Source organism: Anser brachyrhynchus (assembly GCF_964034855.1).
Source record: "Anser brachyrhynchus genome assembly, chromosome: 5".
NCBI classification, from domain to species: Eukaryota; Metazoa; Chordata; class Aves; order Anseriformes; family Anatidae; genus Anser; species Anser brachyrhynchus.
Genome location: NC_137699.1, coordinates 8,224,006 through 8,243,136, shown reverse-complemented (window position 1 = coordinate 8,243,136; position 19,131 = coordinate 8,224,006). Strand labels below are relative to the sequence as shown.

Sequence of the window (19,131 nt, the reverse complement as noted above, 5' to 3'; positions counted from 1 at the left end):
GTATTTCTTGGGAGCAATTGTTCAGCAGTCTCCCACTCCTTTGTGCCCCGGGTTGCGTGGAGCGCAGCATGCGGCACACGTTCCCCTCACAACCAGGAGGACAAAGGACTCAGTGATCAGGGGGGACAATTAGTCCCAATTAGGCCTATTTCGCAGCTGAGTGTAAGGGGCGGGGGAAGGGAGCTTAAATTTTCAAAACAAGGGTCCCTCAGGCAAGTTACAGTGCGATCAGCAAAGTGCCAAGTTTTAGAAAACGTACCCTGCCGTACCTCGCTGAGGTAAGGTTCTGGAAGTCCGGGCATGGCTCCCGAGGCAGAGGCTTTCCTCCAGGAGCTGATGGAGCGGTACTTCTCCCGCACGCTATGCGGAAAGCCGATAGCCATTTTGCCTATTAGCTAACGTGACTAACCAATTTTTCCAGTTTTCAACCCACTCCTTCAGCAGCAGTTCTCCATTTAAGCACACACAGACACACACACACACACACACACAGAGGCAATATTAGTAATACTTACATATGCACATGTGGAGGCTGGAACCTGCTCTGATTAATGTTGTAGTGTGTAAACGCCTGCGTTGGGTTGGAGCTGTACTCATCCACTGTTATGGTAACTTTGCCTTGTGAAGGAATTCCATGAGCCATCCTTCCTCCTTATGGACATGAGCAATTCACAGCTTCCCAAGGCCAAGAGCGGGGCAGGGCATTGTGTTCCCAGCAGCTCCCGAATCCCAGCAGCAGCTCCTCATCAACGCCGCAGACCTCTGTGAGGAGAGAACAACAGCGCATACTGCTAAAACCTTGAAGGAGACATAAGCAGGCACAGACATTACTCTGTCCTCTCCCCATTTCCACTCAAAGGTTTTTTTCTTTATTTTTATGTATGCATCACCCAACGCTCTATGCATTACTATTCACTGTTGTATTCACCACTCCATCATTCAACTCCATCACCATTAAATAGATTAAAAAAAAAAAAAGAATGCTTAAAATAAGGCTTTATTTACTAGAAATCTATCCGTGTGGAAAGCCCCAGATAAGTATTCCATACTTACTATCCTTTATTTTAAGTAACATCTTGTGCTAATTGCAACCATGAAAATTAACAAGTGGACCTAGTTTCCTGAAGGACAAATGGCTTCCCGCAAATACACACACTTGTTTTCAAGGCCCTGTTGTAGCTTTACAAAATGAGTTACATCTGAGGGACTTTGGGGAAGCTGACTCAAGGCAGAAAATTCTACAGTTGCACAGCAAAAGGTACATTCAAATACCTTTGAATCAATGTATTTATCTGCCTGGAGCAAGGCTAACATCTAGGCAACACTAACAGAACATCCACGTTACAGTCTACTAGCAATGAAACCCGTTTGGATTCATCATCAGACAGTAATGATTTGTCCGGTAAATTTCAGAGCAATTTCATGCACAACTATTTCTGCATAGGATGAAAGAAATATTTTTGCCTCTATAGGTGTCCTTATCTTTCACTTCTTCCAAGTGCTCTTAAATATACTTTTGCACTAAGGCTGGAAGTGTTCTGCAATAAAAGGATAAGCTGAAGAGCCAGAAACTTCCCAAATCTGAACTCTGTCAAGTTCCCCGCACACAATTTGAGTCTCAGTTTCTTGAATCAATAAACTAAGGTTACCTCAGCTGCCTGCCTTCGGAAGGACTTTGTGAAAATTGATCTGCTTGTATTTGAAGAATACTTTCAAGATGAGCAACTCTTTAAAAGCACTGCTCATGAGGTAGACCCTCAGCTGCGGCACACTACCATCGCTGCAACGACTTCAGTGAAATTATGACACTCTGTATCGGTTGATCTGCTCTTTAGCTGCTTCACACAATAGCAAATTTTTCATATCTGGCGCGTACTTTATAAAACTAAGCCAGCACTTGCTGGAAAGACAAAGAGATAAGAAAGAGAAGAGGATGATTTGATCCCCGGGCATCAAACTAAGCTACTAAAACTAATGTTTTTCCAGTGTGATATTCCTGGACTTCTCTTAGCTCCTAGATCGAAATGTGTTTGCCATGTGTAGCGTTAAACATTTGGAATCTTTGATTTGTATTCAAAATATATTTTTAATACAAAGACTAATTTCCAGTTTGGCATGAAGTACAATAAAAATGCCCTGCAAATGGCAGATGGCCTGCTATAGGCCATTTATTTTATTATTTTACAACCTCGGGCCTACGTAGGCTTCCATATGTTAGCTGGGTTAAGACATTCGGCAACCTTCATTCCAGTAATTGGGTTCTATTCCTCATCTTCTTTATTATTATTTTTTTTAAAATGCAAGATGAAACTCAGCCATGAAGTTCCCATTTGAAAACTGAGCCATTGGTGAGCCAGTCCATCTCAGTACCTAAGGTTGTGGTCTGGCCTTTGCACTAACCCACTCTCCTAAGACCAAGCACAATAGTTTCAGGGGGAAAAATCAGCAAGGTGAGCTTTATTAAACTAAATCTCGGCTGTGTTTTAAGATATGTGCAACAACTGCTTACGAATCATAATGTGGTGGTTACCGTACCAGGTTTGCAGCTGTTTCCTTAATTTCCCTTACAATTATATTTCAGTGTTATTTTGCATAACAGTAAAACACAACACCTGCTTCAAATTGCAGTCCTGTTCCAAGTACTGTAATTCTTTTGAGATACAAACTACGAGGAGCATGCAACACAGAACAGCATAATTGCCCTGCACTGAAAAGTAAATACAAATGAAAACATCTTCCTGTTGGAGAAATGACTGTCATTAACAAGAATGCTCGCCATCAAAGCTCCCAGGAAAAAAAATAAGTTTTTCTTTTACGCTGCAAGAACTTTAGCGTTTGCATAAATTAAGTGGTATGAAAATTACACATCTACGTTACATTTTTGCAATTAAAAGCTACTATATAGAATAACATGTTAAAGCAATAACAAAAATACGTCTGGACTTTCAGAAAAGCTAAATCACACTATTTTCAGTAATCTACTGTACGAAAGGTCAGAGCATTAAGTTTTATATTACAGTTCACTCTCATTGGAAAAAAAAATCCAATTTGTTTGTAAGAGTGAATCATACATAAAGACAATAAGCGTTTTTACAAGGTTTATAACCTTTATGTCACGGAAAGAAATTACCACAACTGGCATAAAACAAATGATAAGAGAATATTCCAATAGCTATATTAGATACTTTAAAGTTGACTTTTGTATGATTTTAAGCATATAAGCTACAATTGCTTCCCACTATGCCAGCCTTTAATCTCGAGAATAAACCTCTATACTTGAATCAAGACAAAGCCAAGCAAAGCACCCTTTTAAAATGAAATTCAACAACAAATGCTGGACTGGAAAAAAAGTAGCTCACTTCTGTGTCAATTCTCTAAATTCCCTGTAGTGCTCTATTTGGTACTACAGCCCACCTAGCAGAAGTGTCTAATTAATGCCTTCTTTAATGAGTTCTCTGAAGAAAATATCAAAAAGGACCTAAACGCTTCTCAACTTTAAAACTAAATGTATTTTAGGCCCAGGGTTTAAAAAACAAACAAAAAAAGGCTACTTTGCATCACTACCATTCTTTCTCCAAATCTCTTCGAAGATCACATGCAAGAGATGAGTAGAAAAGAATAAAAGTTGCATTATTTCTCACATCTGTCAAGTGAAACAATTTTACGCACTTTATACGATAATAATGGATTACGAATAATTATATTGAAAACCCAAAGAAACAATCGCAGCACGTTGCGGATCCCCACGTACAGCTTACCCTGGCTGAAACAATCATTTTCCAGCGTGGGTTTGGACTGACAGAGAGATGCGCTATTGTATAAATCTGCTCAGTTTTCAAGGTGCAAACTGCTGTAAGCCTTTTTTTTTTTTTTTTTCCATAAAAGGGCCGGCACAAACTTACAGGCAGCTAATTTTACAGCAGGCTACTACTACCAGAAAGCTATCGCACAACATGCCCAGATAGGTCATTTCCGAGCGTAAGGTCGCATTTCACGGCAAACTACACGCGCGAGCTCTGCGTACGGCCATGTACACGCACACCCGCGCCTACGACCACCGCACCCCCCTCGACTAAAATATTTATGCCTTCCTAATCTGAATTTCAAAACCCGTGCCTTCCGAGCGCTACCGCGCCGGAGACGAAAGCCGGGCGGTGCGGCAGGCGGGCAGGGTTAACTCGGCGGCCACCCCGGCTGCCGGCACTGCCGCGGCTCCGGCTCCAGCCCCGCCGAGCCAGCGCTGGGGGCTGCCGCGGCGGCCTCCCCCCGCCCCGCCGCCCCCGCCTTGTTACCGCTCGCCCCGGCGACGCTCCCGCGGCTGCCCCGGCCGTCCCCGCGCTACACTTGGCGCCCAACTCCGGGCTCCATCCCGGCCGCCCGGGCACGGCAGCGGGGGCCGCGCCTTCCCCCCTTCCCCCCCCCCCAGCCCGGGGGGCCGGCCCCGGCTGCCCCCCGCCCTCCGCCGCCCCCCCCGGGCCCCGGCCGCTCCCCACCTCCGGCCGCCGCCTGGGCTCCCGGGGCCGCCCCGGCCGCGGCCCCGCGGGGCTCCGGGCTCGCCCCCCGCTGATTGATGGCTCCGGGCGGCCAATGGCTCCGGCGCGGCCCCGTCCCGGCGTGTGCCGCAGCCCCCGCCCCGCGCCCCCAGCCCGGCTCGGCTCGGCTCGGCTCGGCGCCCTGCCCTGCCCTGCCCCCGCCTCGGCATCTCCGCGGCTCCGCTCCGCGCCGGCTCCTGCGCGCAAAGTTTGCATCGCGGCCCCGGCCCCCCACCGGCAGCGGGGCTGCACCGGCTGGGGGGAGCCCGGGGGAGGGCCGGCAGCGACTCGGCGGCGGGCGGGGGGCTGCCGGCGGCTCCGTATCCCGGCGCCGTTCCCCCGCCCGGGGAGGTTTCCAGGCCGCCGGCAGCGGGCTTTCAGAGCGGGCGGCGAGAGGCAGCCCCCGCCGGCGAGGCGGAGCGGGGGAACTCCGCCGGGGACGGGGGGAGCAGCCCGCTCCCCACCGATACTTTTGCGGCGCGCCCCCCCCCCCCCCCCCCCCGCGCGGGGAGCCCCGGAGCCGCTCCGCGCTGCGCCCCCCGGGGCTGCCGCCCGCCCGCCGCTAGCCCCGGCCGGCACAACGCTGCCCGCCCCGGCTCGGCTCGGCACGGCCCGGCCCGGCCTACCCTCCGTGCCCCGCCGCCGCCCCCGGCCCCGCCGCCAGGCCGCTGCCCGCCCCGGGCGCGGAGGAAGGCGGCGGAGGGCAGCGGGGGCACGGCCCGGGCAGGGCAGGGCCGGGCAGGGCGGGCTGGCTCCGAGCCGCCGCACACACCCGGCCCGACCCGACCCGACCCGGCGGGCTCACGCTCAGGCTCGGGGCGATCACGCCGGGGGAGGCGGCGGGCTCGCCCCGGTCATTGTGTGCAGCAGGCTGGCCCCAACGCCGCCGGAGCCGCCCCGCCGGCCGCCCCCCCCCCCGCGCTTGCCCGTGACACGGCACCTCTAACCCGCGGCTTTGTGCGCCGCGGCCGCCCGTCGGAGCCCCCCGGCTGGCGCGGCCGCCCCCCGCCCGGGCCGCTCACCTTCCCTGCGGCGGCTCTGCCCGCGGGCCGGGGACGCCTCAGCGCGGGCGGCGGGGCCGCTCCATGGGGCGGCGGGGGCGCGGCCGGGGCAGAGCCTGCGCCCGACCCCGCGGCGGTGCCCGGCGGCGGCGGCGGCGGCCTGGGTCCGGGTCCGGGTCCGGGGCGGCGGCGGGCGCGGTGCAGTGAGCGGGGCTGCCACTGGGGTCAGGGAGCAGGCACCAGGAAACACGGCGGCCACGGAGCGCTGCTCGCACGCACACACACACACACACACACACGCACACACACCGCGGCTCCTCCCGCCGCCTCGCACTTCACCCCCCCGGGCAGGGAGGGAGGGAGGAATCGCTGCTGCATTTCCCAAGTGCGGCAAAGCCTCCCCCCGCCGAGCCCGGGCGCGGAGGCCGGCGAGAGCAGCGGCCGTGCCGGGGTCAGGGCGCGGAGCCGGCCGCGGGGCAGCCCCGGGGCCCGGCCGCGGCGGGCCGAAGGGCGATTTGCGGATAACGGCAGTAACGCCGGTCCCCCGCGGGGCTTCGCGCGGTCAGCACCTCCCGGCACCAGGCGCTGATGCGGGGGTCGGTTCCTGCGGCGGATGAGCTAAACCTCAGCCGCCGGGAGGAAAAAAACAACATACAGCAGCGCTACCGGGGGATTACCATTTGGGCTGAACATTATCCTAGGGTAAGTGGGGCTTTTCTATGCAGAGGTAGAAGAGGTAGCACCAGGGAGCGTGCCGTTGTCTTTTTGTTCCCCCCCACCACCCCCTTTTTTTTTTTTTTTTTTTTCAAAATCCACACCATTCGTGTCAACAGCCACAACAGTGACAAAGTAAAGAAGTACAGATTAGACGTGTTTGGGTTTTTCCTTCCAAGACAACAAATGGGAAGGGGGAGTTCCAAACAGCCATACATCTGTAGTGCAAGAAAAAAAAAATCCAAAGGAGCTGAGAAAAAAAAAAATGAAAGCTCCTACCAGGCTGCTCAAAGAACGGCGTGCCCTACATATTTTAAATAAATAATTTTGACTCTGGCCAACCTTTGGATATGCATGGCAACTAGGCAGGTTTTTCTTTGTTGCTGAAAACAATGAGAAGGGTCCAGGGCATTGTCAGACAGAAACCCACTAGGATGGATGGTCCCCTTTAGAAGCACAGCAAACTAAGAAGAATCAGCCTGAAAAAGAAAAAAAAAAAAGATTAAATTGCATGGTTTTTTTTTTTCCAAATTTGACATCAGATCTTTCTGATCTTTTATTATTGCCATTTTCCCTTTTAATAGAAGTAAACACTGTGAACCAGCATAGGAAAATTCGTGTTTTCCTGTTTCAGACAAAACGGCCCACAGTTAGTCGTCCTCCTCACCAAATTGAAGCAACATTTTCAGGGAATCTTTGCCTGGAATGGAGTCTGGGGCCATAATTTCACAAATATGTTTGACTGCCTGCCCCTGATGCTGCTGGAAAATAAGTGATCCAGCACTCAGCCCACTTAGCCACCTTCTGTCCCCGCACAAGTCCTTGTGCAAGAACGGGGAACCCCACCTGGGACAGAGATCCAGTCGGCGCCAGGGAAACGCAGCCGGTTTCCTCACCGATCAGTCTCCCCAACCCATTCACCTCACGACTGCACAAACGCTTGTGCTGCAACAAGGCAGGGGGCAGGATGAGCAACTGGGGACACAAAGAGGACAGGATAGCTTCATTGGTGCCACTGCCTGTTTAAATATAAAAATATGGGGAGTGAGGGCGAGCGGGTTCCATCCAGAACCTGCTGTATCCCTTCTCGACAGCTGCAGCAGAAGGACTTTTCCTGTTTGCCTTCATACTGCATCCAGAGCCCTCAGCACTACAAATGTGAGCTTGTGGCACAGAAGGAAGACCAAGGAGGAAGTATGGGTAGGTGACTGAAAGCTCAAACACCTTCTCTCTGATAGCTTGTACAGTCAGAGACAAATCAGACACGTTACCCCAGCGTTTCAGTGTCCTCGTACTGAAATAACCGTTTACCTAATTTATTAGTCCTTACATAAAATAAAGTATATGGCTTCAAAGTTAGCCTTACTTGGCTTTTGCCAACGTGAATCAAGAGTGGGTCCTGATTCTAAGGTCACACCTTTTTCACGATACTGCATGTTCAGCAGCAACACCGAGCTGTAATACAGTCACTGGGAGCACTGTTTCTAATAAGTGACTCCACAAACTCAGAAACATCTTCTGTTAAGAGCACATAATGAAATTCTTCCCTTTAACAAACTACTTGTTTTCAGTTTCCCCAAGAACACTATGTGTTCCAAACTACCCACTTTTAGAAGTGCATTGTCCGTGGAGTTGCTACAAGAGGGAAAAATTGTTTTCTTAAATTGATTACAGGCTTTTCTGAGGAAAAGAGTTCTATTTTGTTGCCTTTCTAGTTCAAAAGAGCAGCCTCAAAATGCAAGTATGTAAGTACAGAAAAAGAAAATGTCTTTATTGTGGCTGGAACACGGACTTACTAATAAATACACACTTGACAAGAGGATCTCGAAGATAAATTTGGAAAATTAAAAAGCAAACAAGCTGTTTATTGTGAGTGTCACAGGACTGATTTTTCTAGTTGGGTGAAACTCAAAATAGTGAACAAGCAGCTTTTGTTTACTTTAGTACTTCCTATTCATAACGTTTCAAGTGTGTATTATACATGAAACTTCAGTCATGTTCGGAGTTTGCTCTGGATTTTGTTCTTTCACTTTTACAAATCCAAGGCAAGTATCATCAAATGCACAGATGCAGCTGATGCGTGTGAAAAATTTTGAAATACTACAGTGTCAAGAAAAGCATATAGATTCTCCAAAATCTATCATGCAATCTCTGATAGTACTTTCCTAGGTATTATCATCTCCAGTTTCTGCCAAGCACAAGAAAAAGCCATAAATTTTTGAGATACACACAGAGTAGTTCAGTGTGAACTAGGGAAGCCTGTCTCACTTTGATTTTCACTTTGGGACAAATCTTCCCTAAATATCAGTGGACACCTTTTAATCTTTTACATAGAAAAGAAAAAAACAAAAACACACGCAACTTTCCAACTGCACATCATGACATTGGTCTGTGATTACAGTATTAGCCTGACAGAGATCCTACCCGGTTAGGATGTACTATATCATGTGGTGCCTTGTTGTGCTCCATGATTTGCTGCATGTCACGTGTTGAAGCTACTCGCAAAGTAAGGTATCTCAAGAATATTCCAACGTCTGACCCAAGGAGGCAAGACCTGATTACAAGCCCATGTTTCACAGTATAAAATGATTGACAGTGCTACTTTGAGGTTGTTTCCACAACCTCTCCACTCCTTTACCATTTATTTTTTGCTCCCATTCTTTAAGGACACAAACCTTGTAAGAAAAAAACATGTTTTTATATAAGCCTCCTTCCAAACAGGCTTTTAAAGCAGCTTAGTTTCCCCAGCCCAGTTCACAACAGTCTCTTGAAAGCTTTCACTACCATAACGCAGGGCGCTCCAGCCAGCAGTGCAGGAGCAAGATGGACGCACACTGTTTTACAGTTTCAGAAAAAGGCCACTGATCCACATTATCTTTGAGTCTGGACACAGTATCAGAGGGATTTTTTGTAACCTTTTTGTTTGTTTGTTCTTGCCTTTTTTTTTTTTCCTTTTTTGTTTGGTTGGTTTTGTTTCAATACATGCATTACCTGGATTTTTGGCCAGTTTAAGACAACAGCAACGAGAATTCTCATTTGTATTGCAGAGAGAACTCAATTTCAGCTTTCAGAGACTGGGGCATGGTGGTGCACTAGTCAATTACCTACAGTGCTAGACAATATATATTTTAAGAAAGCAGAAACGGATCCAGCGGACATCCACTGGTGGCAGCCTACACTGAAGTCACTAGACTGAGCATATTTCACCACATGCTACTGCGATTCTGCCAAAAACTGTATTTTTAACGGACTTGTTCCCCTCATTGAAGCAACAGTTCTCCAGTAACTATGGAACAGAAGACAACTGGAGAACACCACCTTAGTTTAGCTTTATGCCCCACTGAGCAAATACTACATTTCAAATTTGCACAATGTAGCTGGATAGATGAAAAGTTCTCTACTGCTCTCCTCCTCCATTTGTAGCCTGAAAGTCACCAACTATTTGGTGTGCATGCTGGCCAACAACAGCAGGCATACAACAGAAGAACACAGTATCAGATATAAAATGAAACCAACCAAACAAAACCAGGATTCGAAACTTTGAAGATACAAATTGTTCTTTTATCACTTGGAGTTACTTTCACATAGAAAATCAAAGAATAGAACTAGCAAAAAATTAAACCCTAAAAACTGAATTAAAAAAATACAGTACTCCTTGGCTTTAGATTTTTGTAGCCTCTGCTGTTACCATTTTTTTATCTGACTTTTTCTCTCGCAATATGGGCCCCACACACTAACCAGTTCAGCACTCCAGCGAATGCTACATCCTCAGGAAGAAACCATGGCCTCTCCACAGAAGCGCACCAGCTTTTTCAGAAAAAGGACAATTCTCTTAAGGAAGTGAAACTGAAGCCTTCTGTCAGAAAGCTGCAGACAGAGAGGAACACATCATTATAATGCTGATAGAGCATCAAGTAAGACTACTGAAGGAAATATCATCAGTTGTCCTCTGGGCATTCTTTTTATATTCGATGGACCAGAACATTGTCACAGGATAATGGTTGTCTGCCGCCTTGCCCCTATTAAATTAAATTAAATATTTGATTGGAACTTTCCTACTTGCTCTCTGTAGAAATAAAAAATGATGCAAAAAAGCTGTAGGTGAATCATTTGCCCTTCTAAAATCTTCCAGTTTAACTGCTAGTCAAGGTACCTAGAGAAGAAACCATTCCTATTAAGTTTTGGGGGGGTTGAAATTTTTCAAATTGAGAAGGATGTCTGGGTGATTTATTCCTTCATAACAGAGCAGGCAGTGACTTCAGCTTTGTACGTACATAAAGATGCAAGTACTGTTTGATGCATGGCAGTTATTACAAAGATATTACTGCAGGAACATTTACGTTTGCTCCCAGATAGTGAAGGCTCAGGACACGCTACAAGGAAAAGTTTTTGGTGTTCACCTTCTGGTCGACAAGCTGTGGCAGTGAATAAGGAAAGTAATGTGAGGTGGTCAAACACCCTATTTGTTGTGTATTGATTTGCCTGTTTAGGAGAAGGTAGATGCCTTTTTTTCAAGTGATCTTTTTATCAGTTAATTGGTCTACAATGTATTCAGCCAAGGCCAATGCATCAGAAAGTCTTCAGTTTATTCCTACTGCAGTTCAGCCACTCAAAGCTCATTGTACCAAATAATTCCCAAACTTCAAGTTCTGGCAGGAAACAGGCATTCACTACTACAGTAGAGAGAATTATGAACCTCTCTTCTGCTTGAACTTTTGCTTACTCAACAACTGCTGTCCCTTTTCATCACATACATCGCTTCATCCTGTGGCAGACTGTCCACAATACATTTCTGTTCAGAGATGTAAGATGAACTTCGTACCCAGGAGTTTTGAGTACTCAAGGCAATATCAGAAAGCTTCCTAACTACGCCCTCCCTCTACTCATGTCCTTCTGATTTCAGAGACAACGGGTAGTGAAGTGGGTTTATATCACATGAAGTGCACTTTGCAAATTACAGACTTCACGAGTGGAAACTCGGTAGATGGAGAAAAATCATTCTCTGTTACTGAGAGAAGGTCCCTATTGCACTGAAAGCTACCTGTGAAATTCTCAACATCAGTCAAAATTCCACATGGAAAGCAAATTGCAAGACTGAAACAGACCTTAGCTCACAGTGCAAACAAAGAAATCTACATGGCGATGCTGAAAAGAGAATATCCCTCCTAGGCTATCTTGATTTTTTCTTTTTAAAACTACAGATCCAACTGCTAATTCAGCTGTTGCTGATGACTTCTGTCAACGGTTACTCCGAGTTAACCTCTTTACATCTAAACAAATAAACACCAGAGCTTCACTTCATGCCTTGCATAATTAACTTACGTTTTTGACAGAAGTTACAGCCATAAACTCCAGCACACCTACTTCTAGTTCCAGTTTATGGACTCCAAATTACTTTTGGGCCAGGAGTGTGTTCCCTTTACAGAAAATTGTAGGGAACTGTAGGATAATTATAATGAAAAGCCTTAAAAGGGGACAGGCATTCCAATATGAAGATCTTTTCCAATTTGAGAATGAAGCTAAGAACAAGATTTCCTAAAGGAAGGAAAAGATTTTCATGTTTTCAGGAGTCATATCACTTTGAATGTCCCCAACAACACTGTTGATCTGAAAGCACATGTAAACCTAGAGCCTGAAGCCAAAGTCTTCATTATGTGTTAACTACCCTAATTATCAAATTCTGTGGTACGCAGGATGCTTATGAAGCCCAAATTCTATGGTGAAAGAGCGAAGCTTGAATTCACACACTGGTCTGTTTAATGTAAGATAGGTTTCTGGAAAGAAACAGATGAGATCTTAAGGTATAATCTCTGATTAATGATCATTTTTGTCACTTGATTTGATGTTTTAAAATCAATATTGCATAGCAGTTATTGTCTAGATTTTGAATGCATACAGGCTGAAACTGCTTGTTCACTACTGAAAGATCCTATACTGTCGGATTCTACACTCAGACGCCCCAGGAAAAAAATCCTCTATTCCAGTTATTGTCTAGCATTTGAGTTCAGTGTTGGCAAACTGGCCCCTGCATGTCTTTGAGGCATATGGAAATTGATGATGAAGGTGTCTAGTATAACTAGAAGTATAATTTGATGAAAACTGAGGCAGTGAACTGTGAGAAACTGCTAAATCGGTGTCATCAAACTCTGCTTGAAAAATAATGAAACAGAAATATTACTAGGACACAAGAAATGCAGGGCAAGGACTGTGAAACCAGAGACTAAATGCAGAAATTAAGGAAACATGCAAGATGTTATTTTCATTGTTATTTTTGAAACACATACCCAAAATACAATGCAATATTCCTGTCCAAATTCACTTTATGGAGACAGTGACATCATGTCTCCTCCAAATTGTTCAAGCCTGAATCTTGGCACGAGCTCTTCCAATAGAACACCATGTTTGGCCCTGGCACTCTCGCCTGTCTACCCATAACCATGTGCAGAATAAGAACAGCACCATGGCCAATGCAAATCCTAGTAATAGCTCAAGTCCCTTGGGGCAACAGAAAAAGACCAAAATAGAAAACATATTACAGTTTTAAAGCAATAATATTGCTAAGGAAAATAAAACAAATCTAACCTCAGAAGTAAGATGACATTTATTGCCTAAAAGTTAACAATTCCTGAAGCTGTGAAAGCACTCTATAAATAAAGACCTGAAGATGGCAGTGGAAAGATCCTGATACCGCTTTACTCATACATTTTGAATGAAAACAAACCAGACAAACATAGAAATCTGGGAACAAGAGGACACAGGAGGAAGATACATGTTTTAAGGACTTGCTTAGATCACTAAACACACTTGAAGTACTGGGAAAAAAAAAAAGAAAAAAAAAGCAATAAATATTCTGTTCAGTTGTACCCATGTTTTGAGACAGGAACACGTGTACTCTCAAGAAAGGGACATAAGCTTGCATATTCAAAGATTTGCCAGAAAATTTGTACAAAAAGATCACAGGGAGACAGAGACAGCTGGAAAAATTGGAGCAAGGGCTCTGATTTTCATGCCAGTGTTACACCTAATGCAAAGGGAATGCAGATGATGGTCTGCAAGCTATATGTTATTCCTCCTGCCACTTAGCAGTGTGCTTGGACAAGAATCGGAAAGTAACAAGGAAAAAAAAAAGACACAGAAATGATAAAAAATTGTGCCATTGCAAATGAAAATATTTGTGTCAAAATATTTCTTACAGTCATAATATCTTTATGTACAAAAGGCAAATGTCAGCATCAATGCAGCCGTATATATCAAGCACTAATTTCTTTAAAGCACAGACTGATTTGAAAATTTAACTAAGCTATACCCACAATCTCACCATAACATGCACAGAGCAGAAAACATGAAATGGAAAAAGATCTACAAACAAACACCCTATATCATGCTTTAAAAGAATGATAATGAGATGTTTTTGCACATGGACTTACAGAGATTAATTATCAATAAACCTAATTAGAAAGTTGTGCTAGGAAATGTCTAGAAGATTTCTTTCTATTAGGGGATATACAGATAGGAAGCTTAGTAGAAAAAGGGTAAATGGAATCTAGAGGGGACTTACTGGTAAAGCATGAGAGTTTCAAAAGTAATCTATGCATGATTTCCATGGGTTTTAATATCATCTTTTCCCATAAGGTGATCTTAAAATCTGTGCGTTAAAAAATCATTTTTTCAGTCAGTTACTGTTAATCCAAACTCTGCACTTGAGAAGACTTCTTCTGTCAGGGTAGTATAAATTTACCATTTATATATTTTTTCCCTATCAGAAATATTGGCCGCAGCTCTATCTTTTGTGATGTCATTACTGCAAATTCAAAACTGTGATCTTGTTTAAAAGATATGTTTTAAAAGAAAAACAGTTTCTAAAATCAGTTTATAAAACTCATTTTGAATTTAACCAGGGTACCTTTTTGTCCACATTGGATTCCCATTGATCCCTGTTGTGCTTTCAGATCTGCACATAGCCCTTGACAGTGGCTGAGAGGAGCAGAGTCAGTGTCTCTTTGGAGCACCCTCGCTGTCACAATGATGTGTCCATTGAGACGTCTCACTTCTGAAAAGGAGAAATGAAGAGAAAAAATTAAAAACATAAAAAAGGCAAAGGAAAAGACAAAGGAAAAAGATGGGATTCAGATCCCAACTCTCCACAAGGCCAGTGGCATGTCCAGTATGGGACTAAACCTACAAAACTCTACAGTTTCTAAAACAAATCTGGATGGAAAACATTCTGAGACTAGCTGATGTGTCTACCGAGATGCAAGATAAACTAGTAGTCTGACAATTACGCTTTCCTATTTAGAACAAGCTGTTAGCCAGCCATTTCATATACAACAAAGCCTATTAAACCGTACTACCTAATCCCTCGTTGTTGATTTCAGTAACACTTCCTACTCTTTCCAATGTAAGTTACCTATGGTATACTATCAACTTAAAAAGAAAATTAACATATATGCAAGTTCTTCAGTGGGTAAATTATTCTTCCTATCTGGAGTTCTCTGTTTTAATTAATAACGTGAGCCAAAAACGGTAAAGAAAGAGATCATAATTGTCAGTTCACGCTTTAGTACTTTCAGTTCAGAATCTGAGTAACTGTGCACAGGTCATTTTCCAACATTCACTCATCTTCTGATGGATTTTCGTCAGGGTGCTCTTTCCCAAATACTTGTTGGATCAGAATGCTAGTTACCTACGTTCAATACTGCCAAATTAACAAAGCAAAAATCAATGATTAAAAGCTCACAAACCACAAGACTGCCACAGTCTGCAAGCTGCTTAACGTTTTTTTTTTTTCTTACATTTTGTTGTTGCTACACTGTTGTAAGAGTGCTAATGCTGTTACATTATATTCACATCAGAATGTGTGTACATGTTTACAGGAAAGCTCAGTGGCACTGCTGCTGAAGGAGCTCTGTCCTCCCGCACACGAGTGACCAGAACACCGCACCACAGGGAGCTCTGCTGCTCCCTTTTGATAGCAGCTGTTAGAGCCTCTGGCAGGAGAGAACTCCAAGGTTTTGGACTCTGGATTCTCCACATGTTAGAACCAAAAACCTATTTCTTTGTGTGACTCACAGAAAAAGGAGTCGGGCCCTCAAGATTTTAAAAAATCTGGATTTCGAAATGGAAACCACATAAAAACATGCTCTTAAACTGTCCAAGAAGTGATCCGAGAGACAGTGTCTTAAAACACCCCAAGCCATACCTATACTGGTTTATTACTGTTGTTTTGTTCTTCCCTGAGAGGGAATGAGGATGGGAAAGAGTTGTCACGAGATACTTTATCTGACTTACCGAATTACAGTGCTTTGTAACGACACACTTGTAGCTACAGAGTAAGGGGAGTTGAAAGGGCTCAAAAGATACTATAAAATAGGAACACACGCCACAGACTACATTTTCCTTTTAAACATAGGTTTCTCTAACAGCCAAGGCTCCGTTCAGACCTAGCAAAAGCACACTTTAAGGCAACAGGACTGGTACATGGCTTTGAGAAATTTGAATCTGATTCATGTCTAGTGCCTTAAAAGTTGTCCCTCCCAGTGTCATCATTATCCCACCATAAACCAGCGCTTAATCTTAGACACTTCTTTCCTCCTGCCAAACCCCACTTGTTTTCAGAGACAATCTGGGATTTGCAAGGAATACAAGATCAGCTTCCTTTCAGATGCTAACTAAATATTTAAATCTTGCTCCTACTGAAAGAGGCAGAGGTTTTACCATTAGTTTAAACAAAAGTGAGATCAAGTTGCAAACTTACAAACCTGCACCTATTAAACTTTTGCTTTAGCTTGGAATTCTCTGTACAAAAAAGGTCACTTCAAAAGCAAACCCGAATGTAATGTACTTACAATTTAAGACTCCCTAACGTTGACAGAGCAAAGGTGTTCCACTGTAACAGAGATGTTGGTAACGGTGTCACCCAGTTTACACAACTCTATACAGATTCTCTTTTAAACAGTTTCTGGTGCTAAATTATTAGTTCTTATTTGCAAGTTAAGGCTAGACTCCACCAGCACGCAATGATTTATGCTGCTTGCTCCAGAAGCCATGCAGGTTCAGGAATTTTTTTTTCCTTTGTTATGCTCCTCTTCACACACCAGTTTGAACGTTTCGTCCTACAGACATCAGGGGAATCACAGCCAGTAGCTCAACAGTACACAGCTTCCTTTACTAAAGCCAGGATTTGCACGTTCTGTTTTGAGAACAAGACAATTATGTAGTAATGGACTCAGACATATTCTATTAACAGAAGTCTCCACTTCCGATCACCTACTCGTCACTATTCTTAATTTTGTCTCTTCTTTATTTGGTACAGAAGAAGGATACATGATACTTTTTAAATACCTATACTAAAAATGAATATTAGAAAATCCTATATTGTGTTTTACCTGTCAGAGGTCATCAGCAGCTGTATTTCAAGAAAACTGAAGGCATTAGATGTAGTTTGCCCAGTAGATTAATACTGAGCTGTGAACTTTCATCCTCTACAGCAAGATTTCCATCCAACTGACACAGAACTGACATGCAGTAACACTTACAACCAGGGGGATCCAATTTAGACGGAGTTCAAATGGTTTCAAGCTACTCAGAGGTCACAGAGGTAAAGTATGCATAAGAGAGCTGGCTTTAATCAGAAGGTTTTCAGTAATGTCACACCAGAAGTGATAGGCCACATTGAAAATGAACTGGATGTTAGGCTTGAGAATTAGATTACAAATACATTTAAATATTTTGAATATATTCTTTAAGGCATTTTCACAAGCCCAGAATGTTGGGATTTTTTTTCAGGATAATAGAAAAAAGACAGAATTTTGCATGAGCATGAAAAAAAAAAAAGTCTTTTCCACGTGGCATCATATCTGTAATACCTATTCACAAGCTTTTGAGGAAGAAACAATCCAAAACAAAAACAAAATAGCTTTACTGTGGGTGACAGTTTGGAAATAATCTCAAAAGACTCAACGTTTTCTCCACAGTGGAGCATTAGAACATAGGAAAATTGAGAGGGACGGCAAAGATTGCGGTGAGAGAGAGGATTTAGGAAAGGCCAATTTTAATGCAGTTATCAAATGCTGACCTACTTGTGAAACAGGCAGGTGGATTGTCCATTTAGCATTTCATACTAAAGAACAATGTTAAAATCAGAAGACTCATTGAAAGACGTGTCACTGAAATACAAAATGTAACTCTCTTGAGAGACTTTCAAAGGCTATATTCCACCCAGGAAACTCTGAGTCTGTCAGGTGTTCTTATTTCAAGTTTGTATGATTACTTTGGTTGTATCCAGACCAGCCCTGTGCTCTCCTTCTCACGCAAATGGGCTGAGCTGTATCTCCATGCCACTAGGCAGGAGGTAAACTGGGAAACAGCTCAGTAAAACAATGGAAAGCATCACACACCCTTTGCACAGTCATTCCTACTGGTTTGCACTACTGGTTAGAACTGCTTCATGGCAGAAATAAAAAACAACTACTGCAGAAAGCCTAGCAGACAAGCTATGTCAGCTTTCTGAAGACTTCCATTGAGTTTTGTTAGGAAAACAATTAAAATCCTGACTGTTGTGCCTGTCTACAGTATTCTCTCCTTAAAACACCTAGTCCATGCCACAAAGAGAAGGGGGAACTCCATCTGCGAGCAGATGAACAAGCCTGCTGCTAGAAATACAGTGCTGCACCTCATGTCATATTACAGCAAGCATCTCAGCTCAGATCAGCAAAGCAGAAACAAGGAACCTGACAGGGTGGGATCCAGTGCTTTGTTACTGAATATTTACCCAGTGGCATCATATTCAACACACTGGATGCGTGGTGTCACATCCAACAAAAATGCACCCTTATAATCTGTTAATTTCCCTGCATCCTGCACTGATAATTTAACACGTACAAACAGAAAAGGAAAATGAAGAATTCAAAACTGGATTTTCTTAAACAGGATAAAGTTGGGCTTGCTGAGTTCCTTACTATGACTGTTTCCACTACCCGGCTTACTCATTTACAGCCATTTCAGGTAGCTCTTTACAGAACTCTAAGATGTGTAACACAGGCATAAATTTAAACACTGGACTGGCTAGAGCGTCTCCGTCTAGGTTAGTAAAATAAATATTTATTTTTTCCCAAAACTGGGAGGCTTTTAAAGACCCATCCATCACAGTTCACTAAGTCTGTATCCATTTTTCTGTCTCGCACTGAAAGAACAAGTGGTTTATCACATCCAGGAAACCATTCATTTCACAAAGTTGTGTCTTTCATGTGTTACTCTCACTCACTGGTCAGACTAGCATCACTACATTAGATGCAGTATTCCTCAATTTTAATTACACTGCACAGCTCAGTTTTCTATATGTGCTCGGCTTTATAGGAAAAATAGCTGTACTGCCCAAACATGAAGAGATTTGTTTTCTTTTCTTCCAGCCTACCAGCTCATATAATTCTTGAATTATGAAAAAGTCATTTTTATTACTTGTCTTTGGCACCTTGTCTTAACAAAATAAGACTCTAAAATAACAAGAACTAGCATAGGCCCAATTGTCCCAAATCCTCCACATTTCCCTTTCCAACCTTCCTACACTCACCCCGTGTAACTCTGAAGCCTTTGATTAGCTGTGTTTCCATTTCCATGTGTACCTGCATGATTCTAAGCTGGTGGATTTAAGAGCACAGGGACTGCACCTAAGCAGAAGTGCAGCATACTCCTATAATTAAAAACAGTTTACGATTAACTGAGACAGTTTTCCTTCCTTTTTTTTTTTTTTTCTGGAAAACCAAACCATTCTGGTTCTTGCCTTTTGAAACATCCTAATGACTCGTGGCATTTAAAATGGAGTTAAGTATTTTTCTTAACACAGCTGTATATGTTTTATTTCATACTTCTGCCAACATTCCTCATAC

At 44.0% G+C, this 19,131-nt stretch overlaps 2 protein-coding genes across 4 annotated transcripts in view; one reads left to right on the top strand and one right to left on the bottom strand.

Annotated features, from left to right (window-relative positions):
• The window catches only part of MPPED2 (metallophosphoesterase domain containing 2), a 603,962-nt gene that overhangs the window by 504,977 nt on the left and 79,854 nt on the right, over positions 1-19,131 (bottom strand). The window contains exons 4-7 of the mRNA XM_080595267.1: positions 14,151-14,297; positions 9,986-10,114; positions 6,590-6,726; positions 516-762 (exon numbers count right to left, since the gene is read on the bottom strand). Of these exons, the coding sequence (XP_080451393.1) occupies positions 516-643 (128 nt within the window). The 5' untranslated portion in view covers positions 644-762; positions 6,590-6,726; positions 9,986-10,114; positions 14,151-14,297. The remainder of the gene's footprint in view (positions 1-515; positions 763-6,589; positions 6,727-9,985; positions 10,115-14,150; positions 14,298-19,131) is intronic.
• LOC308196372 (uncharacterized protein) overlaps positions 5,875-19,131 on the top strand; it is a 44,168-nt gene continuing 30,911 nt past the window's right edge. For 2 of the 3 annotated variants that reach the window (XM_080595275.1, XM_080595276.1), the window contains exons 1-2: positions 5,875-6,235; positions 7,342-7,447. In XM_080595275.1, the coding sequence (XP_080451401.1) occupies positions 6,122-6,235; positions 7,342-7,447 (220 nt within the window). In that variant the 5' untranslated portion in view covers positions 5,875-6,121. Of the gene's footprint in view, positions 6,236-7,341; positions 7,448-9,294; positions 9,969-19,131 lie in introns of those variants that run through there. The other variant, XR_013952170.1, reaches the window with a different exon arrangement.